This window comes from Macaca mulatta, chromosome 1 (genome assembly GCF_049350105.2).
Source record: "Macaca mulatta isolate MMU2019108-1 chromosome 1, T2T-MMU8v2.0, whole genome shotgun sequence".
Taxonomy (NCBI): domain Eukaryota; kingdom Metazoa; phylum Chordata; class Mammalia; order Primates; family Cercopithecidae; genus Macaca; species Macaca mulatta.
In genome coordinates, this window is record NC_133406.1 from 212,415,276 (window position 1) to 212,438,716 (window position 23,441).

General features: G+C 46.0%; 1 protein-coding gene and 1 pseudogene across 50 annotated transcripts in view; both read right to left on the reverse strand.

Moving 5' to 3' along the window:
* PHACTR4 (phosphatase and actin regulator 4) overlaps nt 1-23,441 on the reverse strand; it is a 145,288-nt gene that overhangs the window by 1,480 nt on the left and 120,367 nt on the right. For all 50 annotated transcript variants that reach the window (XM_015132961.2, XM_077965770.1, XM_077965774.1 and 47 more), the window contains 5 exons: nt 21,964-22,117; nt 9,159-9,214; nt 7,369-7,430; nt 6,599-6,736; nt 4,418-4,494 (listed from right to left, as the gene is read on the reverse strand). In XM_015132961.2, coding sequence (XP_014988447.1) covers nt 4,418-4,494; nt 6,599-6,736; nt 7,369-7,430; nt 9,159-9,214; nt 21,964-22,117 — 487 coding nt within the window. The remainder of the gene's footprint in view (nt 1-4,417; nt 4,495-6,598; nt 6,737-7,368; nt 7,431-9,158; nt 9,215-21,963; nt 22,118-23,441) is intronic.
* On the reverse strand, nt 21,124-21,241 carry LOC114675237 (U6atac minor spliceosomal RNA; annotated as a pseudogene).

Consider the following 23,441-nt stretch of genomic DNA (forward strand, 5'->3'; position numbering starts at 1 on the left):
GCTTCTGTAACACTATCTTTTCCATAGTTTTCTCTCTTCTTCATTTGATCTTCCTCAAATGAATGTATGCTGTCCTGGTTCATTTTCCTCTGTCCACCCTTTAAATAAAAAACAACTTCCTTGGCCGGGAACGGTGGCTCATGCCTGTAATCAATCCCAACACTTTGGGAGGCCAAGGTGAGAAGATCATTTGAGCCCAGGAGTTTGAGAGCAGCCTGGGCAACATAGGGAGACCCTGTCTCTACAAAAGTTAGCCAGGTGTGGTGGCCCGTGCCTGTAGTCACAGCTACTGAGGAGGCTGAGGTGGGAGGATGGCTTGAACCTGAGAAGTTGAGGCTGCAATGAGCCATGATCATGCCATTGCACTCCAGCCTGGGTGACAGAGTGACACCTTGTCTCAATAAAAATAAAATAAATAAATAAATAAATACATTCCCCCCTAAAGGTCCACTATCTTCTTTCATTTGTTTTTTTTTTTTTTTTTGAGACGGAGTCTCGCTCTGCTGCCCAAGCTGGAGTGCAGTGGCGTGATCTCAGCTCACTGCAAGCTCTGCCTCCCAGGTTCCCACCATTCTCCTGCCTCAGCTTCCTGAGTAGCTGGGACTACAGGCGCCCGCCAGCATGCCTGGCTAATTTTTTGTATTTTTAGTAGAGACGGGGTTTCACCGTGTTAGCCAGGATGGTCTCGATCTCCTGACCTCGTGATCCGCCTGCCTCGGCTTCCCAAAGTGCTGGGATTACAGGCGTGAGCCACTGTGCCCGGCCCTTTCATTTGTATCTTGAGACTTTGCTTTTTTTCTGGATTCTAGGCTGCCTATCTAACGGTCTTCTAGGTAACTCCATATGTCATAGGCTCATCAAACTCAACACATGCAATTTATTTTCTAGCTTGTTCATTGTCTGCCTTCTTCTTTTAGAATAAAAGCTTGGCCAGGCATAGTGGCTCACACTTGTAATCCCAACACTTTGGGAGGCCAAGATGGGAGGATCACTTGAGGCCAGGAATTCAAGACCAGCCTGGGAAACATAGCAAGACCCCATCTCTATTAAAAAAATAAAAGAAAAAAAAAAGAATAAAGCCTCATTGAGGACAGAGATTTTATCTTATTTCCTGCTGTATCCCAAGGACCTAGCACTATACCTATCATGTGGTAGGTGCTCAGTATTTGTTGAATAAACTAAACTGTTCAGCTAAACTCCTTATCACCTTCACAGACCTCTCAAAAAATACAACTTAGAAATATCAGAGTCATTCTGACTACTCCTTTATTTCATCTCTGGAATACAACAGATTGCCACATCTTGTTGATTCTATGCTTGAAATGTCTTTCAAATCTATCACCTTTGCATTCTCACTGTCGCTGGTCTGAGCTACCACTATGCTCACTATGATTATTTCAGACACTTCCTGTTTTCTTTGCTGTTAGTCTCTTCATCCTTCCATATCATCTTCCTTGTTTGCATCAGAGCTTGTTCTGAAATACACAGAATTTCCTGTTTATAAACTGCCAATGGTTCCAACATCCTAGCATAACAGTGAAAGCATTGCGAGGGACTGCAACCCATTTTCTAGCTTATTTTCATCACACTGCCCCATACATCCTCTGTTGAAGCTACATTTTCTTTTTTTTTTTTTTGAGACGGAGTCTTGCTCTGTTGCCCAAGCTGGAGTGCAGTGGCGCGATCCTGGCTCACTGCAAGCTCCGCCTCCTGGGTTCACGCCATTCTCCTGCCCCAGCCTCCCGAGTAGCTGGGACTACAGGTGCCCGCCACTGTGCCCGGCTCATTTTTTTTGTATTTTTAGTAGAGACGGGGTTTCACCGTGGTCTCGATCTCCTGACCTTGTGATCCGCCCGCCTCGGCCTCCCAAAGTGCTGGGATTACAGGCGTGAGCCACCGTGCCCGGCTGAAGCTACATTTTCTATTATTCAGAAACGCCATGTGTTTTCCTCTCTCCCATCATCTTGCATAAGCCGGTCCTTCTTTTTCTTTTTTTTGTTCGAGACACAGTCTCGATCTCTTGCCCAGGTTGGAGTGCAGTTGCACAATCTTGGCTCACTGCAACCTCTGCTTCCAGGGTTCAAGTGATTCTCCTGCCTCAGCCTCCCAAGTAGCTGGGATTACAAGCATGCCACCATGCCCGACTAATTTTTGTATTTTTAGTAGAGACACGGTTTCACCATGTTGGCCAGGCAGGTCTCCACCTGGCCTCAAGTGATCCACCCGCCTCAGCCTCCCAAAGTGCTGGGATTACAGGTGTGAGCCACTGCGCCCAGCCTATACTGGTCCTTCTGCTTACAAGGTTCTTTCCTTCCTTTTTTTTTTTTTTTTTTTTTTTGAGACGAAGTCTCGTTCTGTCGCCCAGGCTGGAGTGCAGTGGCCGGATCTCAGCTCACTGCAAGCTCCGCCCCACCGGGTTCACGCCATTCTCCTGCCTCAGCCTCCCGAATAGCTGGGACTACAGGCGCCCGCCACCTCACCCGGCTAGTTTTTTGTATTTTTTAGTAGAGACGGGGTTTCACCGTGTTAGCCAGGATGGTCTCGATCTCCTGACCTCGTGATCCGCCCGTCTCGGCCTCCCAAAGTGCTGGGATTACAGGCTTGAGCCACTGCGCCCGGCCTTTCCTTCCTTTTTGTTCAGATTTTTTTTATGTACCTTAAGATTTAGCATAAATGTCACATTCTATAACTCTTTCCTTTAGCAAAACTGTTTTTAGCAATGGAATCTTACTTTGTTGTCCAGGCTTCAGTGCAGTAGTGTGACCATGGCTCACTGCTGTCTCAATCTCCCAGGCTCAAGTGAATTTCCCACCTCAGCCTCCCAAGTAGCTGGACTACAGGAGTGAGCCACTGCACCTTTTGGCTATTTTTGTTGTTGTTGTTGAGATGGAGTGTTGCTCTGTCACCCAGGCTGGAGTGCAGTGGTGCAATCTCGGCTCACTGCAACCTCCGCCTCCTGGGTTCAAGCAATTCTTCTGCCTCAGCCTCCTGGGTAGCTGGAACTATAGGCATGAGCCACAACACCCGGCTAATTTTTGTATTTTTAGTAGAGATGGGGTTTCACCATATTGGTTAGGCTGGTCTCGAACTCCTGACCTTGTGATCCGCCCACCTCGGCCTCCCAAAGTGCTGGGATTACAGGCATGAGCCACCATGCCCAGCCTGTACCTAATTTTTTTAAGTTTATTTTTTGTAGAGATGGGGCTCACTATGTTTCCCAGGCTGGTCTCAAAGTGATCCTTCCCTGTTGGCCTCCCAAAGTGCTAGGAGTGTGCCACTGCACCAGGCCCCTGCCTAATTCAAAAAATAGATTTTTTTTTTTTTTTTTTGTAGAGATGGAGTCTTACTATGTTGCTCAGGCTGGTCTCAAACTCCTGTGCTCAAGTGATCCTCCCGCCTCAGCCACTCAAAATGTCGAGATTACAGGCATGAACCACTGCACTCAACCTCATTTGCCTCTTTTTATAAATGTTCTAAGAATCATGTAAAGATACTCTGACTGCTTCCATTTGTGGCTAGCTGATTCTTTGGATATGGGTGGCTCCTTAATCACAACCGTAATTCCAAATCAAAACACTTGATTTGTTGGCTTGTTGGCTGTGCTGGATTTCTTGGCTTGTTTCATGAGGACAGCTAATTAAAATGTTGTTTATACATTAAGTTGGTAAGATCAACTGTGCTAGACAGAACTGAAACCAGAGAGGGCAAGATCTTGTCTAACTTAGCACCGTTTATAACCTGAGAGAGTAAGGTACAACGAAGAGAGCACCTCATTATCCTTGAAGTCATTGATTTCTTTCTCTGAATCCTGGTTCTGCAATTTATTAGCAAGTCAACCAAGTTACTTAACCATTGTGAGCCTCCATTTCTTCAGTGATAAAATGGAGATGTTAACACATTTTGCATGTTTATTGCAAGGATGAAATAATATACATAAAATGCCACAATCAGAATAGGCGTTTGCTTATTTTTTTTTTGAGATGGAGTTTTGCTCTTATCACCCAGGCTAGAGTGCAATGGTACAATCTCGGCTCACTGCACCCTCTGCCTCCCGGGTTCAAGCGAGTCTCCTGCCTCAGCCTCCTGAGTAGTTGGGATTACAGGTGCCTGCTATCACGCCCAGCTAATTTTTGTATTTTTAGTAGAGACGGGGTTTCGCCATGTTGGTCAGGCTGGTTTAGAACTCCTGACTTCAGGTGATCCACCTGCCTTGGCCTCCCAAAGTGCTGGGATTACAGGCGTGAGCTGGCCTAGGCATTTACTATGGCTTCTTACTTTTCATCCCTTTGAATGCAGTCTTGCAATCAACACTGAGTGTTTTTCTTTTTACTGACGTCATTAGAGCCCTTCATACCTGAACAATGTTTTTTGGAAAACTCTACCTAGCACATGTATGACTGGGTCTTTTGGGTCTTACCGTGTAAAATGTTTGCTCTCTTCATGAACCTCCATCTCGGAGCTTTTAAATTCATTTAATTCTTTTCTTATGGCAGCCTGTGGAGTAGAAACAAAAATGTTCAGCTTCTTCTGGCTGCTTTGTACAGCAGTGTAACTTGTCATTTTTTTTTTTTTTTTTTTTTGAGATGGAGTCTGGCTCTGTCGCCCGGGCTAGAGTGCAGTGGCCGGATCTCAGCTCACTGCAAGCTCCGCCTCCCGGGTTTACGCCATTCTCCTGCCTCAGCCTCCCGAGTAGCTAGGACTACAGGCGCCCGCTGCCTCGCCCGGCTAGTTTTTTGTATTTTTTAGTAGAGACGGGGTTTCACCGTGTTCGCCAGGATGGTCTCGATCTCCTGACCTCGTGATCCGCCCGTCTCGGCCTCCCAAAGTGCTGGGATTACAGGCTTGAGCCACCGCGCCCGGCCTTTTTTTTTTTTTTTGAGACAGAGTCTTGCTCTGTCGCCCAGGCTGGAGTGCAGTGGCGCAATCTCGGCTCACTGTAAGTTCCGTCTCCCGGGTTCACGCCATTCTCCTGCCTCAGCCTCCTGAGTAGCTGGGACTATAGGCGCCGCCACCATGCCCAGCTAATTTTTTGTATTTTTAGTAGAGACGGGGTTTCACCGTGTTAGTCAGGATGGTCTCGATCTCCTGACCTCGTGATCTGCCCGCCTCGGCCTCCCAAAGGGCTGAGATTACAGGCGTGAGCCACCGTGCCCGGCCGTCATTTTTTCTTTACTGTGTTTAACTTTGTAAGTCACTGCAACCCCTCACAGGCAACCCAGAGATACCCATCTGTCTCATAGTAAACCTAAAATTTCTAGTTTAATCAAAGTACTTGAAAATCTTGAAAGAGATATTGTAGCTTTTATAGTTTTTTTGTTTTTGTTTCTTCCTGAGATGGAGTCTCCCTCTGTTGCTGAGGCTGGAGTGCAATGGCGCAATCTCAGCTCACTGCAACCTTCGGCTCCTGGGTTCAGGTGATTCTCCTGCCTCAGCCTCCCGAGTAGCTGGGATTACAGGTGCACACCACCATGCCCGGCTATTTTGTATTTTTAGTACAGATGGGGTTTCACCATGTTGGCCAGGCTGGTCTTGAACTCCTGACTTCAAGAGATCTACCTGCCTCGGCCTCCCAAAGTGCTGGGATCACAGGTGTGAGCCATTGCACCTGGCTAGTTTTTTTTTTTTTTTAATTTTTAATTTTTATTTACTTATTTTTTTTGAGACGGAGTCTTGCTCTGTCACCCAGGCTGGAGTGCAGTGGCACTATCTTGGCTCACTTCAAGCTCTGCCTCCGAGGTTCACGCCATTCTCCTGCCTCAGCCTCCCGAGTAGCTGGGACTACAGGCGCCCGCCACCACGCCCGGCTAATTTCTCGTATTTTTAGTAGAGACGGGGTTTCACCGTGTTAGCCAGGATGGTCTCGATCTCCTGACCTCGTGATCCGCCCGCCTTGGCCTCCCGAAGTGCTGGGATTACAGGCGTGAGCCACCGCACCCAGCCTTTAATTTTTATTTTTGAGATGGAGTCTCACTCTGCTGCCCAGGCTGGAGTGCATTTGCATGATCTCGGCTCACTGCAACCTCCACCTCCTGGGTTCAAGCAATTCTCCTGCTTCAGCTTCCCGAGTAGCTGGGATTACAGGTGCACGCCATCACAAACCTGGCTAATTTTTGTATTTTTAGTAGAGACGGGGTTTCACCATGTTGGCCAGGCTGGTCTCGAACTCCTGACCTCGAGGGATCCCTCCACCTTGGTCTCCCAAAGTGCTAGGATTACAGGCATAAGCCACCACGCCTGGCCAGCTTTTACAGTTTTTCACAGCATTATAAAAATGAGATATGGGTAATTACTAAAATATATAGCCCAAATTCTCTCTAACCAAACAACCACTGTTTAAAATGTATTCCTTCCAGTATTTTTACTCTGATATAGCAGGGATTTTCTTTCTTTCAGTATTGGTGGTGGAATTACCAAAACATTATACTGAGTTAGTATAACGTTTTGACTTGTTCAACTTGGCATTTTGTATCGTGATTTGAAATTTAATATTATATTAAAACTAAAGTTTTGTTTATGGTTCTCCCTTCTAGTTAGCATCTTGGATCCTCCAAATAAAGAGAAAAAGGAGAAAAAGAGCAAGAGAGCGCTTTCCAGGTACCTTATCAGCAGGGGTCAGTTTGGTCCAAGGTTTGTCGGCTCGCCGGTCATAATCTTGAGCATCTGTTACCTCTACATATTCATTAAACCTCAGAATCTTCCTGGCAAGGAGTTCAGCCACAGTTGGCCTTTGACTGAGCTGAAGGAAATGGAGCCTCTTAGTTCACTAAGCCAATAATTAGGCATCAATCATGCATTCAAATTGCCTCTAACCCAGTGCTTCAATCTTCACTGGAATCACCTGGGGGAGCTTTATACACTATTGATCCCTGGAGGTCCAGCCCCCAGTGATTATGGTTATCTGGTGATTTTTTGTTTTGTTTTTTTTTGAGACAGGGTCTTGCCCTGTCACCCAGGCTGGAGTGCAGTGGCACAATCACAGCTCACTGCAGCCTCAACCTCCCAAGCTCAAATGATCCTACTACCTCAGCCTCCCAAGTAGCTGATATTACAGGCACATACCACCATGCCCGGCTATTTTTTAATTTTTTTTGTAGAGATGGGGTCTTGCCATGTTGACTGGGCTGCAAATTCATTTTTTTTCTTTTTATTTTCTTTCTTTTTTTTTTTTTTTAAACGTAGAGACAAGGTTTCACTGTTTTCCCTAGGCTGGTCTTGAACTCCTGGGCTCAAGCAATCCTCCTGCCATGGCCTCCCAAAGTGCTGGGATTACAGGCGCAAGCCACTGTGCCTAACTGCAAATTAATTTCCAATCAAATAGGTCATCCAAATATAACACATATAGTTAACTGAACACACAGGGAGTAGTACCTTTCTAGTGAGCCGACGTTTAATTTCTCGTTTTTCTGCCTGACGATCAGCTTCATTTTTAGCTACAGTTGACAATCAGAAGGAAGGAAGATTACTCACAAATGACAATGTGCATATCAAATGTTTTAGTAATTACATTACAGATATTTCTTTTTCTTTTCTTTTCTTTTTTTTTTTTGAGACGGAGTTTTGCTCTTGTTGCCCAGGCTGGAGTGCAATGTTGCAATCTCGGCTCACTGCAACCTCCGCCTCCTGGGTTCAAGCGATTCTCCTGTCTCAGCCTTCCGAGTAGCTGGGATTACAGGCACATGCCATGCCCAGCTGATTTTTATATTTTTAATAGAGACAGTTTCATCATATTGGTCAGGTTGGTCTCGAACTCCTGACCTCAGGTGATCCTCCTGCCTTGGCCTTCCAAAGTGCTGGGATTATAGGTGTGAGCCACCGTGCCTGGCCCAGATATTTCTTTTTTTCTTTTTTTTTTTGAGACGGAGTCTTGCTCTGTCACCCAGGCTGGAGGGCAGTGGCGCAATCTCGGCTCACTGCAAGCTCTGAGTCCCAGGTTCACGCCGTTCTCCTGCCTCAGCCTTCCAAGTAGCTAGGACTAAGGCGCCTGCCACCATGCCCAGCTAATTTTTTTGTATTTTTAGTAGAGACGGGGTTTCACCGTGTTAGTCAAGATGGTCTCAATCTCCTGACCTTGTGATCCACTCGCCTTGGCCCAGATATTTCCTATAGGCCCAAATCAGAATAAAATACTAACTCTGGAGATGGCTAAACAAAACAATTTTCTTGTCAACGATACAAACAGGTATGAGCAAGAGTCAGCAAACTATGGCACCACATCTTGCCGGTTGCCTGTATTTTTCCTGCCCATGAGCTAAGAATAGTCTTTACATTTTTAAATGGTTTTGTAAGTACCTATTACATATAGTTGTTCATTTGCTTTTTGGCCTGCAAAACCCAAAATTTTTACTATGTACACTTTAAGGAAAAGCCTGCAGATTCTTGCTCAAGAGTAACTGCTAAGAATGGGCAATGGCGATTACATGGAGTTTTGTGTGATATGTCTATAAGGGCTCCCACACTAGAAAATTTACTAAGTGATTTAAGTTGTGTATACCCAAGTAGTGCTGAGGGAACGGGATGGATTGGTCAGACTGAACATGCTCACAAATAGCCCTGAGGAAACCCAAACCTTCTCAGTGAGGAAACTTTTAAGGCCAAATTTTACTCTATATTCTGGAAAAACAAATCAAGTATGTGCCAGATTAGAATGCTATTTCAGGAAGTTAATTATGTACACAGACAGCAAATTAAATACCTGGTCCCATTTGGTAAGTACAGAGGTAAGAAAGTCTTAAGAGATTAAAGCAAGAGGAAAACTGCTGCATTTGGGACTTGCTTTGGGCCTCAGCCCTCAAATTCTAGGAATAGGAAGGTCTCCATATGCACAGCTACCTCCTTAGCTCCCTGAACACAGAAAAATTGGGCACATCTCCCATATACTGTCAAATCCTCCCAAATGCCCAAGGCAGTTCCAGGATACGGTGAGAACACTGAAACAAAGCTTTCTAGAGTATCACAGCACACTAAACAGTACCATAATAGCATCTTCCAAAGGAAGCTTGGTGAGCTCTGTTCCTTCATGGGGAAATAAATAGTCCTTGCCTGGCTGGAACCCTCTCCCTTAGCCCTTGTAGCAAATGCTTCTTTTCTCTTTCATGTGTATTAAAGTCAGAAACATACAAAGAAAATCTATACAACTTTATTTCCATAACTGGACTCACGTTGCAATATATTGCGTTGTTCTAGTTCTTCTGGTGTTGGTCTTTGACTCAGTCGCCTAAAAATGAGATAAGGGTAATGTTTATGTTGAACCTCCTAATCTTGTTTATAAAGATTTTTTTGGTCACAGTATATATTAGCCCCTATATAAGTAAGAAATCAACAAATTTTCAAACCAGTATGTTTCACTTACAATTGTTTATAAAACAATTTCACATTAAAAGTGTTAACACAGATATCGCATTATAAAAAGGAACTATATATGCAAACAAGTGGCCAGGATTCTAGTTCTAGACCTTGATAAGAGCTATTAGCACAAAAAAGTTCAGTTAGACCTTGGCCAGGCACGGTGGCTGTAGCTTGCAGTGAGCCGAGATCGTGCCACTGCACTCCAGCCTGGGTGACAGAGCAAGACTACATCTCAAAAAAAAAAAAAAAAAAGTTCAGTTAGACCTTGAGTGTCCTCATCTGTGAAGCGAAGGTTTCAGATGGCTCCTAAACAAATTTGCTCCTTCAGAAGCGTTAGAGACTTTTTAGAAAACACAGATTCCCAAGAAACGTTAACAGAAATTCTGATTCAGAAAATCAGGATGAAAAATGAAATTACATCTATCTAATATATAGATTTTTTTTTTTTAACACAAAACTTCTCCTATGACTCAGATGTCTCTCTTTAGATTCTTAAAAAAAATTTTTAAAAATAGAGATGGGGGTCTCACTCTGTTGCCCAGGATAGTCTTGAACTCCTGGGCTCAAGCTATCTTACCACCTTGGCCTCCCAAACTGCTGGATTATAGGTGTAGTGGCGCAATCTCGGCTCACAGCAAGCTCTGCTTTCCAGTTCACGTCATTCTCCTGCCTCAGCCTCCCAAGTAGCTGGGACTACAGGTGCCTGCCACCATGCCTGGCTAATTTTTGGTATTTTTAGTAGAGACGAGGTTTCACCATGTTAGCCACGATGGTCTCGATCTCCTGACCTCGTGATCCGCCAGCCTCGGCCCCCCAAAGTGCTGGGATTACAGCGTGAGCCACCAAGCCCGGCCATGCACAGCTAGGTTTTTAAGGACAGATTTTTTTTTTTTTTTTTTTTTTTTTTTTTTGAGACGGAGTCTGGCTCTGTCGCCCAGGCTGGAGTGCAGTGGCCAGATCTCCGCTCACTGCAAGCTCCGCCTCCCGGGTTCGCGCAATTCTCCTGCCTCAGCCTCCCGAGCAGCTGGGACTACAGGCGCCCGCCACCTCGCCCGGCTTATTTTTTTTTTTTGTATTTTTAGTAGAGACGGGGTTTCACCGTGTTAGCCAGGATGGTCTCGATCTCCTGACCTTGTGATCCGCCCGTCTCGGCCTCCCAAAGTGCTGGGATTACAGGCTTGAGCCACTGTGCCCGGCCTTTTTTTTTTTTTTTGAGACAGAGTCTCGCTCTGTCGCCCAGGCTGGAGTGCAGTGGCGCCATCTCAGCTCACTGCAAGCTCCGCCTCCCGGGTTCATGCTATTCTCCTGCCTCAGCCTCCCAAGTAGCTGGGACTACAGGTGACCACCACCACGCCCCGGCTAAGTTTTTGTATTTTTAGTACAGACGGGGTTTCACCGTGTTAGCCAGGCTGCTCTCAATCTCCTGACCTTGTGATCCACCTGCCTCAGCCTCCCAAAGTGCTGGGATTACAGGCTTGAGCCACCGTGCCCGGCCACAGCTAGGTTTTTAAATCAGTGGTTTAGGAACCACTGGAATTTAAGGTTGTCTCTTTCTGGGTGATATTCTATAATTCTATGATTTAAATATCAGTCTTTTCTGTGAAGCATTTGATAAAGTTATCTCACCTCATCACAGTTCTGAGATGTTATTCACCAATAACAATTTGTTGGCCAGGTGTGGTGGCTCATGCCTGTAATCCCCAGCACTTTGGGAAGCTGAAGCCGGTGGCTCACCTGAGGTCAGGAACTCAAAACCAGCCTGGCCAACATGGTGAAACCCCATCTCTACTAAAAAACAGAAAAATTAGCCGGAGGTTGTGGCGTGCTCCTGTAGTCCCAGGTACTTGGGAGGCTGAGGCAGGAAAATGCTTGAACTGGGAGATGGAGGTTGTGGTGAGCTGAAGCTCACACTACTACACTCCTGCCTGGGCGACAGAGTGAGACTCCATCTTAAAACAAACAAGCAAACAAAAACTACAATTTGTCATTTCTGGAATCAGAAAGTTACTCATTTCTTTCTTTTAATTTATACTTCTCAGACAGTATTTGCACTAATTAGCTAGTACTTGCAAATTTTTCAACTCTTTTGTTGCTTGCATAAGGAACTTCCAGTCCCATTCTACATACAACTTTTCTTTCTGAACAAGACCTTCCTTTTTTTTTTTGAGTCAGGGTCTCACTCTGTACCCAGGCTAGAGTGCAGTGGTGCGATCACAGCTCCATCTCCTAGGCTCAAATGATCCTCCTACCTCAAGGACCTTCCATTTTATTTATTTATTTTTATTTTTTTTGAGACAGTCTTGCTCTGTCGCCCAGGCTGGAATGCAGTGGCTTGATCTCGGCTCATGGCAACCTCCGCCTCCCAGGTTCAAGCAATTCTCCTGCCTCAGCCTCCCAAGTTGCTGAGTACAGGCACCTGCCACCATACCCGGCTAATGTTTTTGTATTTCTAGTAGAGACGGGGTTTCACTATGTTGGCCAGGTGGGTCTCGAACTCCTGACCTTGTGATCTGCCTGCCTTGGCCTCCTAAAATGCTGGGATTACAGGTGGGAGCCAATGTGCCTGGCCTCCTTTTGTTTTTTTCTGAGACAGAGTTTTACTCTGTTGTCAAGGTTGGAGTGCAGTGGTGCAATCTTGACTCACAACAACCTCTGCCTCCCAGGTTCAAGCAATTTTTCTGGCTCAGCCTCCTTAGCAGCTGGGACTATAGGCACGTGCCACCACGCCTGGCTAATTTTTGTATTTTTAGTAGAGACAGGGTTTCACCATGTTGGCCAGGCTGGTCTCGAACTCCTGACCTCAGGTGATCCACCCACCTTGGCCTCCCAAAGTGTTGGGATTACAGGCGTGAGCCACTGCGCCCTGCCTGTATTTGTTTTTTAGGGCTGCTCTAAGAAATTACCGCAACTGTGTGGCTTAAAAAAAACAGAAATGTATTCTGTCATAGGTCTGGAGGCTAGAAGTCCAAAATCAAGGTATTGGTAATATTGGTTCCTTCTGAAGGCTCTGAGGGAGAACCTGTTCCACGGCTCACTCCATGCCTCTGGTGGCTGCTAGCAATCCTTAATATTCCTTCGTCTGTAAACATATCATCCATGGACATGCACGGTAGCTCATGCCTATAATCCCAGCACTGTGGGAGGCCGAGGTGGGTGGACTACCTGAAGTTAGGAGTTCGAGACCAGCCTGGCCAACATGGTGAAACCCTGTCTCTACTAAAAGTACAAAAATTAGCTGGGCATGGTGGCAGGCACCTGTATTCCCAGATACTTTGGAGGCTTTGGCAGGAGAATCGCTTGAACGTGGGAGACAGAGGTTGCAGTGAACTGAGATCGCACCACTGCACTCCAGTCCTGGCTACAAGAGTGAAACTCCGTCTCAAAATTAAAAAAACAAAAAACAAAAAAACCGTATCATCCCGACCCCTGCTCTGTCACATGGCAATCTCCTCATGTATGTCTGTGTCCAAATTTCCTTCTTAAATAACACTAGTCATTGGATTAGAGCCCACCATAATCTAGAATGATTTCATCGTAACTTGATTATACCTGCAAAGACTCCACTTCCAAGTCAGGTCACATTAACAGGTACTGGGGGCTAGGACTTGAACATGTGTTTTTGGGAGACACAATTTTACCACCTATAAACCCCATCCCATTTCATCACATTCTTTTATAATTTCATCCTCCCTAACCCAAGGCAAATAATGATCTGCTTTCCATATAGATTTTCTATAATTTTATGTAAAATGGACTCAAAGAGTGTGTTCTTTTTTGTCTAGCTTCTTTTACTTAGCGTAACTGAGATCTACCTAAGTTGTGACATTGGCAATCATTCTTTCCTCTTTATTGCTGAGTAGTATTTCTTTGTTTTTGGAGAAACTGAGTCTCGCTTTATTGTCCAGGCTGGAGTGCAGTGGTGTGATCTCAACTCACTGCAACCTCTACTTCCTGGGTTCAAGCAATTCTCCTGTCTCAGCCTCCCCAGTAGCTGGGATTACAGTTGTGTGCCACCACGCCTGGCTAATTTTTGTAATTTTAGTAGGGACAGGGTTTTACCATATTGGTCAGGCTGTTCTTGAACTCCTGACTTCGGCTGATCCACCTGCCTCAGCCTCCCAAAGTGCTGGGATTACAGGCATGAGCCACTGCGCCCTGCCTGCTGAGTAGTATTTCATTATATGAATATACCACAGATTGTTCACATCTATTCACTTATTGATGGATGTTTGGGCTGTTTCTAGCTTTTGGCCATTACTAATAACAGCCAATGGAATGGCTGGATCATATGTAGAAGTATGTTCAATTTTTTAAAAAACTGCCAAAGTGTTTTCCTAAATACTTCTATTGTTTACATCCTTATTACCAGTGTAAGAGAATCCAGTTGCTCCTCATCCTCAGCAACTCCTGGTATTTATTTATTTCTTTTCTTTTCTTTTTTTTTTTGAGACAGAATCTTTCTCTGTCACCCAGGATGGAGTGCAGTGGCCTGATCTTGGCTCACTGCAACCTCTGCCTCCCAGGTTCAAGCAATTCTTCTGTCTCTGCCTCCTGAGTAGCTGGGATTACAGGTGTGTACCACCACACCCAACTAATTTTTGTTTTTTGTTTTTTTTTTGAGACGGAGTCTGGCTCTGTCGCTCAGGCTGGAGTGCAGTGGCCGGATCTCAGCTCACTGCAAGCTCCGCCTCCCAGGTTTACGCCATTCTCCTGCCTCAGCCTCCTGAGTAGCTGGGACTACAGGCGTCCGCCACCTCGCCCGGCTAGTTTTTTGTATTTTTTAGTAGAGACGGGGTTTCACCATGTTAGCCAGGATGGTCTCGATCTCCTGACCTTGTGATCCGCCCGTCTCAGCCTCCCAAAGTGCTGGGATTACAGGCTTGAGCCACCACGCCTGGCCTAATTTTTGTATTTTTAGGAGAGATGAAGTTTCAGCATGTTGGCCAGGCTGGTCTTGAACATATGACCTGGTGATTTGCCTGCCTTGGCCTTCCAAAGTGCTGGGATTACAGGCGTGAGCCACTATGCTTGGCCTTGTCTTTCATTTATTATTTTTATTTTTGAGCCGGTCTTACTTTGTCACCCAGGCTGATGTGCAGTGATGCGATCATGGCTCACTGCAGCCTTGACCTCCAGGGCCCAAGGGATCCTCACAACTCAGCCCCACTCCGAGTAGCTGGTAATACAGGCATAGGCCACCACACCTGGCTAACTTTTCTATTTTTTTGTAGAGACGGGATTTCACGACGTTGCCCAGGCTGGTCTCAAGCTCCTGACCTCAAATAATCTGCTTGCCTTGGCCTCCCAAAGTGTTAGATTATAGGCGTGAGCCACTGCACCAGGCCTATATTGTCAGTCTTTTTTTTTTTTTTTTGAGACTAAGTCTCGCTCTTGTCCCCCAGTCTGGAGTGCAACAACGTGATCTCAGCTCACTGCAACCTCCGCCCCCTAGTTCAAGCGATTCTCCTGCCTCAGCCTCCCAAGTAGCTGGGATTACAGGTGAATAACACCATGCCCAGCTAATTTTTTGTATTCTAAGTAGAGATGGGGTTTCACCATGTTGGCCAGGCTGGTCTCGAACTCCTGACCTCAGGTGATCCTCCCGCCTTGGCCTCCCAAAGTGCTGGGATGACAGGTGTTGCCACCGTGCCTGGCCTTTTTTTGAGATGCAGTTTCGCTCTTGTTACCCAGGCTGGAGTCCAATGGTGCGATCTCAGCTCACTGCAACCTCTGCTCCCCGGGTTCAAGCGATTCTCCTGCTTCAGCCTCCCAAGTAAGTGGGATTACAGGCATGTGCCACCACGCCCAGCTAATTTTGTATTTTTAGTAGAGATGGGGTTTCTCTATGTTGGTCAGGCTGGTCTCGAACTCCCAACCTCAGGGGATCTGCCTGCCTCAGCCTCCCAAAGTGCTGGGACTACAGGGGTGAGCCACCGCACCCGGCCTTGTCAGTCTTTTAAATTGCATAACTTTAGCCATCCTAGTGTAATCGTGGTGGTCTCTCATTGTGTGTGTGTTTTAAAATTTCAATCTTATTTTATAGTGATAACAACACTTACTATGAGATCTACCTTCTGAACAGACTTTTAAGTGTACAATACATTATTATTATTATTATTATTATTTTTGAGATGGAGTCTCACTCTGTTGCCCAGGCTGGAGTACAGTGGCACGATCTCGGCTCATTGCAACCTCCACCTCCAGGTTCAAGCGATTCTCCTGCCTCAGCCTCCTGAGTAGCTGGGATTACAGGCACGTGCCACCACGCTCAGCTAATTTTTATATTTTCAGTAGAGACAGGGTTTCACCATGTTGGTCAGGCTGGTCTTGAACTCCTGACCTTGTGATCCGCCTGCCTCAGCCTCCCAAAGTGTTGGGATTATAGGCGTGAGCCTCGGCACCTGGCCAATACAGTATTAACTATTGACTGATTGATTGAGACAGAGTCTCACTCTGTTGCCCAGGCTGGAGTGCAGTGGCACGGGATCTCAGCTCACTGAAACCTCTGCCTCCCGGGTTCAAGCGATTCTCCTGCCTCAGCCTCCTGACTAGCTGAGATTACAGGTACCCGCCACAACACCCGTCTAAGTTTTGTACTTTTAGTAGAGATGGGGTTTCACCACGTTGGCCAGGCTGGTCTTGAACTCTTGACCTCGTGATCTGCCTGCCTTGGTGTTCCAAAGTGCTGGGATTACAGGTGTGTGCCACCATGCCCAGCCTATAGTATTAACTATAAACACAATGTTGTACAGCAGATCATAACAAACCTTATACTTATTTATTAGCAACTCCCTATCACCCTTGCTTCAATCCCTGAGCCCCTGACAACTACCTTTCTACTCTCTGCTTCTATAAATGTGACTATTTCAGATACCTCACAGAAGTAGAATCCACCCGCCTTGGCCTCCCAAGGTGCTGGTATTACAGGTGTGAGCCACTGCACCTAGCCCACGTATTCTAATTTTTTTGAGACAAGGTCTGGCTCTGTCACCCAGGCTGAGGGCAGTGGTGCGATCTTGGCTCATTGCAACCTCTGCCTCCCAGGCTTAAGCCATCCTCCCACCTAAGCCTCCCAAGTAGCTACAACTAAAGGCACATGCCACCAAGCTCAGCTAATTTTTTGTATTTTTTGTAGAGATGGTGTCTTGTCGTGTTGCCCAGGCTGGTCCTGAACTCCTGTGCTCAAGCTATCTATCCGCCTCGGCTTCCCAAAGTGCTGGGATTATAGGTGTGAGTCACTATGCCTGGCCCATAAATTCTTTTTTTTGTTGTTTGTTTGGAGACAGAGTCTTACTCTGTTGCTCAGGCTGGAGTGCAGTGGCGTGATCTCGGCTCACTGCAGCCTCTGCCTCCCAGGTTCAAGTGATTCTCCTGCCTTAGCCTCCCGAGTACCTAGGACTATAGGTGTGTGCCATCATGACGGGCTAATTTCTGTATTTTTAGTAGAGACAAGGTTTCGCCATTTTGGCCAGGCTGGTCTCGAACTCCTGACCTCAAGTGATCTGCCTGCCTCAGCCTCCCAAAGTGCTGGGATTACAGGCATGAGCCACCACGCCCGGTCAAATCTTGTATATTATTCATTTATTTATTTATTCATTTTTTAACTTTTTTCGAGATGGAGTCTCGCTCTGTCCTCCAGGCTGGGGTGCAGTGGCATGATCTGGGCTCATTGCAACTTCCACCTCCCAGGTTCAAGCGATTCTCTTGCCTCAGCCTCCCAAGTAGTTGGGATTACAGGAGCCCACAGTTTTTTTTGTTTTTTTTTTTTTTTTGAGACGGAGTCTCCCTCTGTCACCCAGGCTGGAGTGCAGTGACGCGATCTTGGCTCACTGCAAGCTCCACCTCCTGGGTTCATGCCATTCTCCTGCCTCAGCCTCCTGAGTAGCTGGGACTACAGGTGCCCGCCACCACGCCTGGCTAATTTTTTTGTAATTTTAGTAGAGACGGGTTTTCACCATGTTAGCCAGGATGGTCTCGATCTCCTGACCTCGTGATCCACCTGCCTCGGCCTCTCAAAGTGCTGGGATTATAGGTGTGAGCCACTGCACCTGGACCATGTTTTTATATTTTTAAAGGTAGGAAAAAAAAAAAAGAGTTTATATGGCCAGCAAATCCTAATATATATTTTTATTTATATATGTGTATATATTATATATATTTATAAATATATATTTTATACATACATATATAAATTATATATTAAATATATATTAATATATACTTATATATTAAATATAACTATATTTATACCCTGTCTAGTATATAGACTACTGGGCTTAATTCTGCTGCCACAGCTTCCCACGTAGCTAGGACTACAGGGGCATGCTACCATGCCTGGCTATTTTATTTTTATTTTATTTTATTTTATTTATTTTATTTATTTATTTTGAGACGGAGTCTCGCTCTGTCACCCAGGCTGGAGTACAGTGGTCAGACCTTGGCTGCAAGCTCTGCCTCCCAGGTTTACGCCATTCTCCTGCCTCAGCCTCCCGAGTAGCTGGGACTACAAGCGCCCGCCATCTCGCCCAGCTAGTTTTTTTGTATTTTTTTTTAGTAGAGACAGGGTTTCACCATGTTAGCCAGGATGGTCTCGATCTCCTGACCTCATGATCCGCCCGTCTCGGACTCCCAGAGTGCTGGGATTATAGGCTTGAGCCACTGTGCCCGGCCTTTATTTTTTTTGAGATGGAGTTTCACTCTGTCTTGCCCAGACTGGAATGCCATGGTGTGATCTCAGCTCACTGAAACCTCTACCTCCTGGGTTCAAGTGATTCTCTTGTCTCATAGTCCTGAGTAGCTGGGATTACAGGTGAGCACCACTACACCTGGCTAATTTTTGTATTTTTAGTAGACAGGGTTTTACCATGTTGGCCAGGCTGGTCTGGAACTCCTGACCTCATGTGATCCACATGCCTTGGCCTTCAAACATGCTAGGATTACAGGTGTGAGCCACTGTGCCTGACCTATTTTTATTTTTGTAGTGACAGAGTCTTGCTATATTGCCCAGGCTGGTCTCAAACTCCTGGCCTCAAGCAATTCTTCCACCTTGGCCTCCCAAAGTACCAGGATTACAGTCATGAGCCACTGCACCCTATCCTAAAATATTTACTATTTGGTTCTTCACAGAAAAAGTTTGCCAAATCCTGGCTTATCAGGTATAGGATTATGGCTGATTTATCTCTCTCTCTCTCTCTCTTTTTTTTTTTTTTGAGAGGGAATCTCACTCTGTCACCCAGGCTGGAGTGCAGTGCAAGCTCCGCCTCCTGAGTTCACGCCATTCTCCTGCCTCAGCCTCCTGAGTAGCTGGGACTACGGGCGCCCACCACCATGCCTGGCTAATTTTTTGTATTTTTAGTAGAGACGGGGTTTCATCGTGTTAGCCAGGATGGTCTTAATCTTCTGACCTCGTGATCTACCTGCCCTGGCCTCCCAAAGTGCTGGGATTACAGGCGTGAGCCACCACCTCCGGTCATGATTTATCTCTTTTATTTTGGTAATTTTTCAAACTACCATATAATAAACATGTCTGTCTTTACTTTTTTTTGAGACAAGGTCTTGCTCTGATGACTGGGCTGGAGTGCAGTAGGGCATGAGCACAGCTCACTGCAGTCTTGACCTCCTGAGCCGACCCTGAGCCCCTCCTAGGCTCAAGCAATCCCCCTGCCTCAGCCTCCTGAGTAACTGGGACCATAAATATGTGCCAGCACGTCTGGCTAAGTTTTTTGTTTTTTTGTCGAGACAGGGTCTTGTCATGTTGCCTCAAACTCCTGGGCTCAAGTGATCCACCCACCTCAGCCTCCCAAAGTGCTGGGATTACAGGAGTGAGCCACTGTGCCCAAACTTCTCCCTTAATTTCAAAGTAGTCAGACCACAGAGGTCCTAATTATGTTTAAGTAAAGAAATTGCAGAGAACAATTTCTGCATCCAAAAAGTGTCTATTAGAAGACAAAGGGAAAACCTGCCCTGAGGTACAGCATACACAGTAAAGCCAGGTGTCTTTTTTTTTTTTTTTTTTTTTGAGACAGGGTCTTGCTCTGTCACCCAGGGTAGAGTGCAGTGGTGCAATCACAGCATACTGCAGACTTGATCTCTAGGGCTTAAGTGATCCTTCTACCTAAGCTCCCAGAATAGCTAGCTGGACTAGAGGTATGTGCCATCATGCCCAGCTAATTTTTTAATTTTTTGTACAGATGGGATCTCACTGTGTTACCCGGGTTGGTCTGAAACTCCTGGGCTCAAGTGATCCTCCCACCTCGGCCTCCCAAAATGTTAGGATTATAGGTGTGAGCCACCTTGCCCAGCCAAAACCAGGTATCTGCAATAGTACAGAAAAAGATATTTTAATTAGTAGACATGATAAATTAATTATTTTGTAGGGAACTGTGCCATGAGTTCCAGCTCCTTATCCTCTCTTTATTGGGAGAAATATCTGTGTCAAACAAAAACCTGTCTATACAACCTGGATTCTTAAGGTGTTACATATGTAGAAAGCTGGCTTGCATTCAGTTTCTCTATACTTTTGGTTCCAGTTGACTTGAAAAATATACTAACATTTTGAAAGGAGGCAGTTACATGGAACATACGAAACAGATATAATGCAAATATGGGTGTGACTGTTAATTGGGTTGGCATCTTATGGTTGAGCAACCAGATAAAAAAAGTGACAGAGAAGCTTTTCTGTTCTGGGAACCATTCTGATTTCTGCAGAAACTTTTGCAAAACCTTATGTCTATCTCATGGTTTAAAGCTCTCACAGGCTGGCTGGGAGTGGTGGCTCACACCTGTAATCCCAGCACTTTGTGAGGCCAAGGTGGGTGGATCACTTGAGGTCAGGAGTTCGAGACCAGGCTGGCCAACATGGTGAAACCCCATCTTTACTAAAATAACAAAAATTAGCCAGATGTGGTGGTATGCGCTTGTAGTTCCAGCTACTCGGGAGGCTGAGGCAGGAGAAGCACTTGAACCCAGGAGGCAGAGGTTGCAGTCAGTCAAGATCGTACCATTGCACTCTAGCCTGGGTGACAGAGTGAGGCTCCATCTCAAAAATAAAATAGGCCAGGCACTGTGGCTCACGCCTGTAATCCCAGCACTTTGGGAGGCCGAGATGGGTGGATCACGAGGTCAGGAGATCGAGACCATCCTGGCTAACATGGTGAAACCCCGTTCTACTAAAATGCAAAAAATTAGCCAGGCGTGGTGGTGGGCGCCTGTAGTCCCAGCTACTCGGGAGGCTGCGGCAGAAGAATTGCTTGAACCCTGGAGGTGGAGGCTGCGGTGAGCCGAGATGGCGCCACTGCACTCCAGCCTGGGCGACAGAGCGAGACTTTGTCTCAAAAAAAAAAAATAAAATCAAATAAAACAAAATAAAGCTCTCACAGGCAGCTACACCTTCAATTTCCAAATTCTTAGAGGATACCCAACTGTATACAATATATTTTTTGTTTCTTTTCTTTTCTTCTTCTTTTTTTTTTTTTTGAGACAGAGTCTTACTCTGTCACCCAGGCTGGAGTACAGTGGCGCAATCTCGGCTCACCGCAGCCTCCGCCTCCTGGGTTCAGGCAATTCTCCTGCCTCAGCCTCCCGAGTAGCTGGGACTATAGGCGCATGCCACCATGCCTGGCTAATTTTTGTATTTTTAGTAGAGATGGGGTTTCACCGTATTGGTCACGCTGGTCTTGAACTCCTGACCTCAGATGATCTGCCTGTCTTGGCCTCCCAAAGTGCTAGGATTATAGGCATGAGCCACCGCACACAGCCTCTTTTCTTTCTTTTTTTTTTTTATAAAGTTAGATGCTACGTGGTAGATGGCAATGCCTTGTATGTGTGTTGTCAGGCCCAAAGGGACTCTCCATCCTTGTCAAGTGGAGTGCTAACCTTCTCACCTTTCATACAAAACCCAGTATGTATTTTTAAAAATTATACTCAAAATGATGGGTGTGGTGGCTCACACCTACAATCCCAAGACTTTCAGAGAGCAACGTGGGAGGAATGTTTGAGGCCATGAGTTCGAGACCAGCCTGGGAAACACAGACCCTGTCTCTACAAAAAATTATAAAAATTAGCAGGGCATGGTGGCGCATGCCTGAGGACCCAGCTATTCAAGAGGCTGAGGTGGGAGGGTGCCTTGAACCCAAGAGTTGGAGGCGGTGAGCCATGATCGAACCACTGCACTCCAGTGGTTCAAAAAATTACACTAAAAAAGATAAATGAATACTCCATGACAAAGTAAACATATAGGCTAGGTATAGGGGATCATGCCTGTAATCCCAGCATTTTGGGAGGCCAAGGTGGGTGATCATTTGCGGCCAGCAGTTCGAGACCAGCTTGGTGAACATGGCGAAACCCTGTCTCTGCTAAAAATACAAAATTAGCCTGGCGTGGTGGCGGGTGCCTATAACCCCAGCTACTCAGGAGACTGAGGCACGAGAATTGCTTGAACCTGGGAGATGGAGGTTACAGTGAGCTGAGATCGCGCCACTGTACTCCAGCCTGGGTGACAGAGCAAGACTGTCTCAAAAAAACAAAACAAAACAAAATAAAAAACCAACACATCTAACAACATCTAACACAAATACTGGCATAACCAAATCAATCAAGCGAATCTAAGCAAAGGCCTACCGGATCAGTGTGTTTCCAATCTGGTGCCGTATTTCATTCCACTCCTCCTTGCTTTTACAAGGCCAAGAATTCAGGTTCAACTCTGGTTCACTGGGTCTGTGGTTCAACTTCATTGCCAGTGTGTCTTTCCTCTTCACTTTGTTGGCGAGAGCACCTTTGCACACAGGGAAGAAAAATAGTAGAACTTGAGGCTTAAAGCGAAAGGTTCAACCTTACCTAGAGCTAGGCAAGAGTCTGAACAAATACAATATTTAATTCCCAGTTCCCACCTGGCCTCAAATGATCCAGCCAGACACTGAGGTGGGGGTAAAGCTAAAGACACCTAAAAATCTTTTTAGCCAGATGGACTCAGATGGTTAAAAGGTATCTTTTCTCTTCTATCAGGCCTCTACATTTTTCCTCCTTGATAAGAGTTGCGACAGGAGAGAGAATCTAAGCATGGGACAGCCCTCTGAATTAAAACATAAAGGCTTTCATACTAACACCCCATAGTCTGTTTTTAAAGCTGCCTTTCTACTTTATCAAGATTCAGTTATTTGCAAAGATGTGCGGGTATGAACATGTTTATTTTTCTCTGCCCTATGGCAATAAGTTCATTAGACCAAAGGGAAAACATCACTTTTATCTTTTAGCCCATGTGCTACCTTTCCTCTACTCCATATTGTTTTATTTTTTCCTTTGAGACGGAGTTTTTGCTCTTGTTGCCTAGGCTGGAGTGCAGTGGCACGATTTTGGCTCATTGCAATCTCCGCCTCCTGGGTTCAAGTGATTCTCCTGCCTTAGCCTCCTGAGTAGCTGGGATTATAGGCGTGCATCACCACGCCCAGCTAATTTTTTGTAGTTTTAGTAGAGACGGGGTTTCATCATGTTGGCCAGGCTGGTCTTGAACTCCTGACCTCAGGTGATTCACCCACCTCGGCCTCCCAAAGTGTAGGGATTACAGGCGTAAGCCACCGTGCCTGGCCTTTTTTTTTGTTTGTTTGTTTTTGAGATGGAGTCTTGCTCTCTCACCCAGGCTGGAGTGCAGTGGCACGATCTTGGCTCACTGCAACCTCCACCTCCCAGGCTCAAGCAATTCTCCTGCCTCAGCCTACTGAGTAGCTGGGGTTACAGGTGCCCGCTACCACGCCTGGCTAATTTTTTTTTTTTTTTTTTGCAATGGAGTCTTGCTCTGTGACCCAGGCTGGATTGTAGTGGTGCAGTCTTGGCTCACTGCGACCTCTGCCTCCCGGGTTCAAGCAATTCTCCTGCCTCAGCCTCCTTAGTAGCTGGGATTACAGGCACCTGCTACCATGCTCAGCCAATTTTTTATTTTTAGTAGAGACGTAGTTTCACCATGTTGGCCAGGCTGATCTTGAACTCCTGACCTCAGGTGATCCGCCTGCCTCGGCCTCCCAAAGTGCTGGGATTATAGGTATGAGCCACCGTGCCTGGCCATGCCCAGCTAATTTTTTGTATTTTTAGAAGAGATGGGGTTT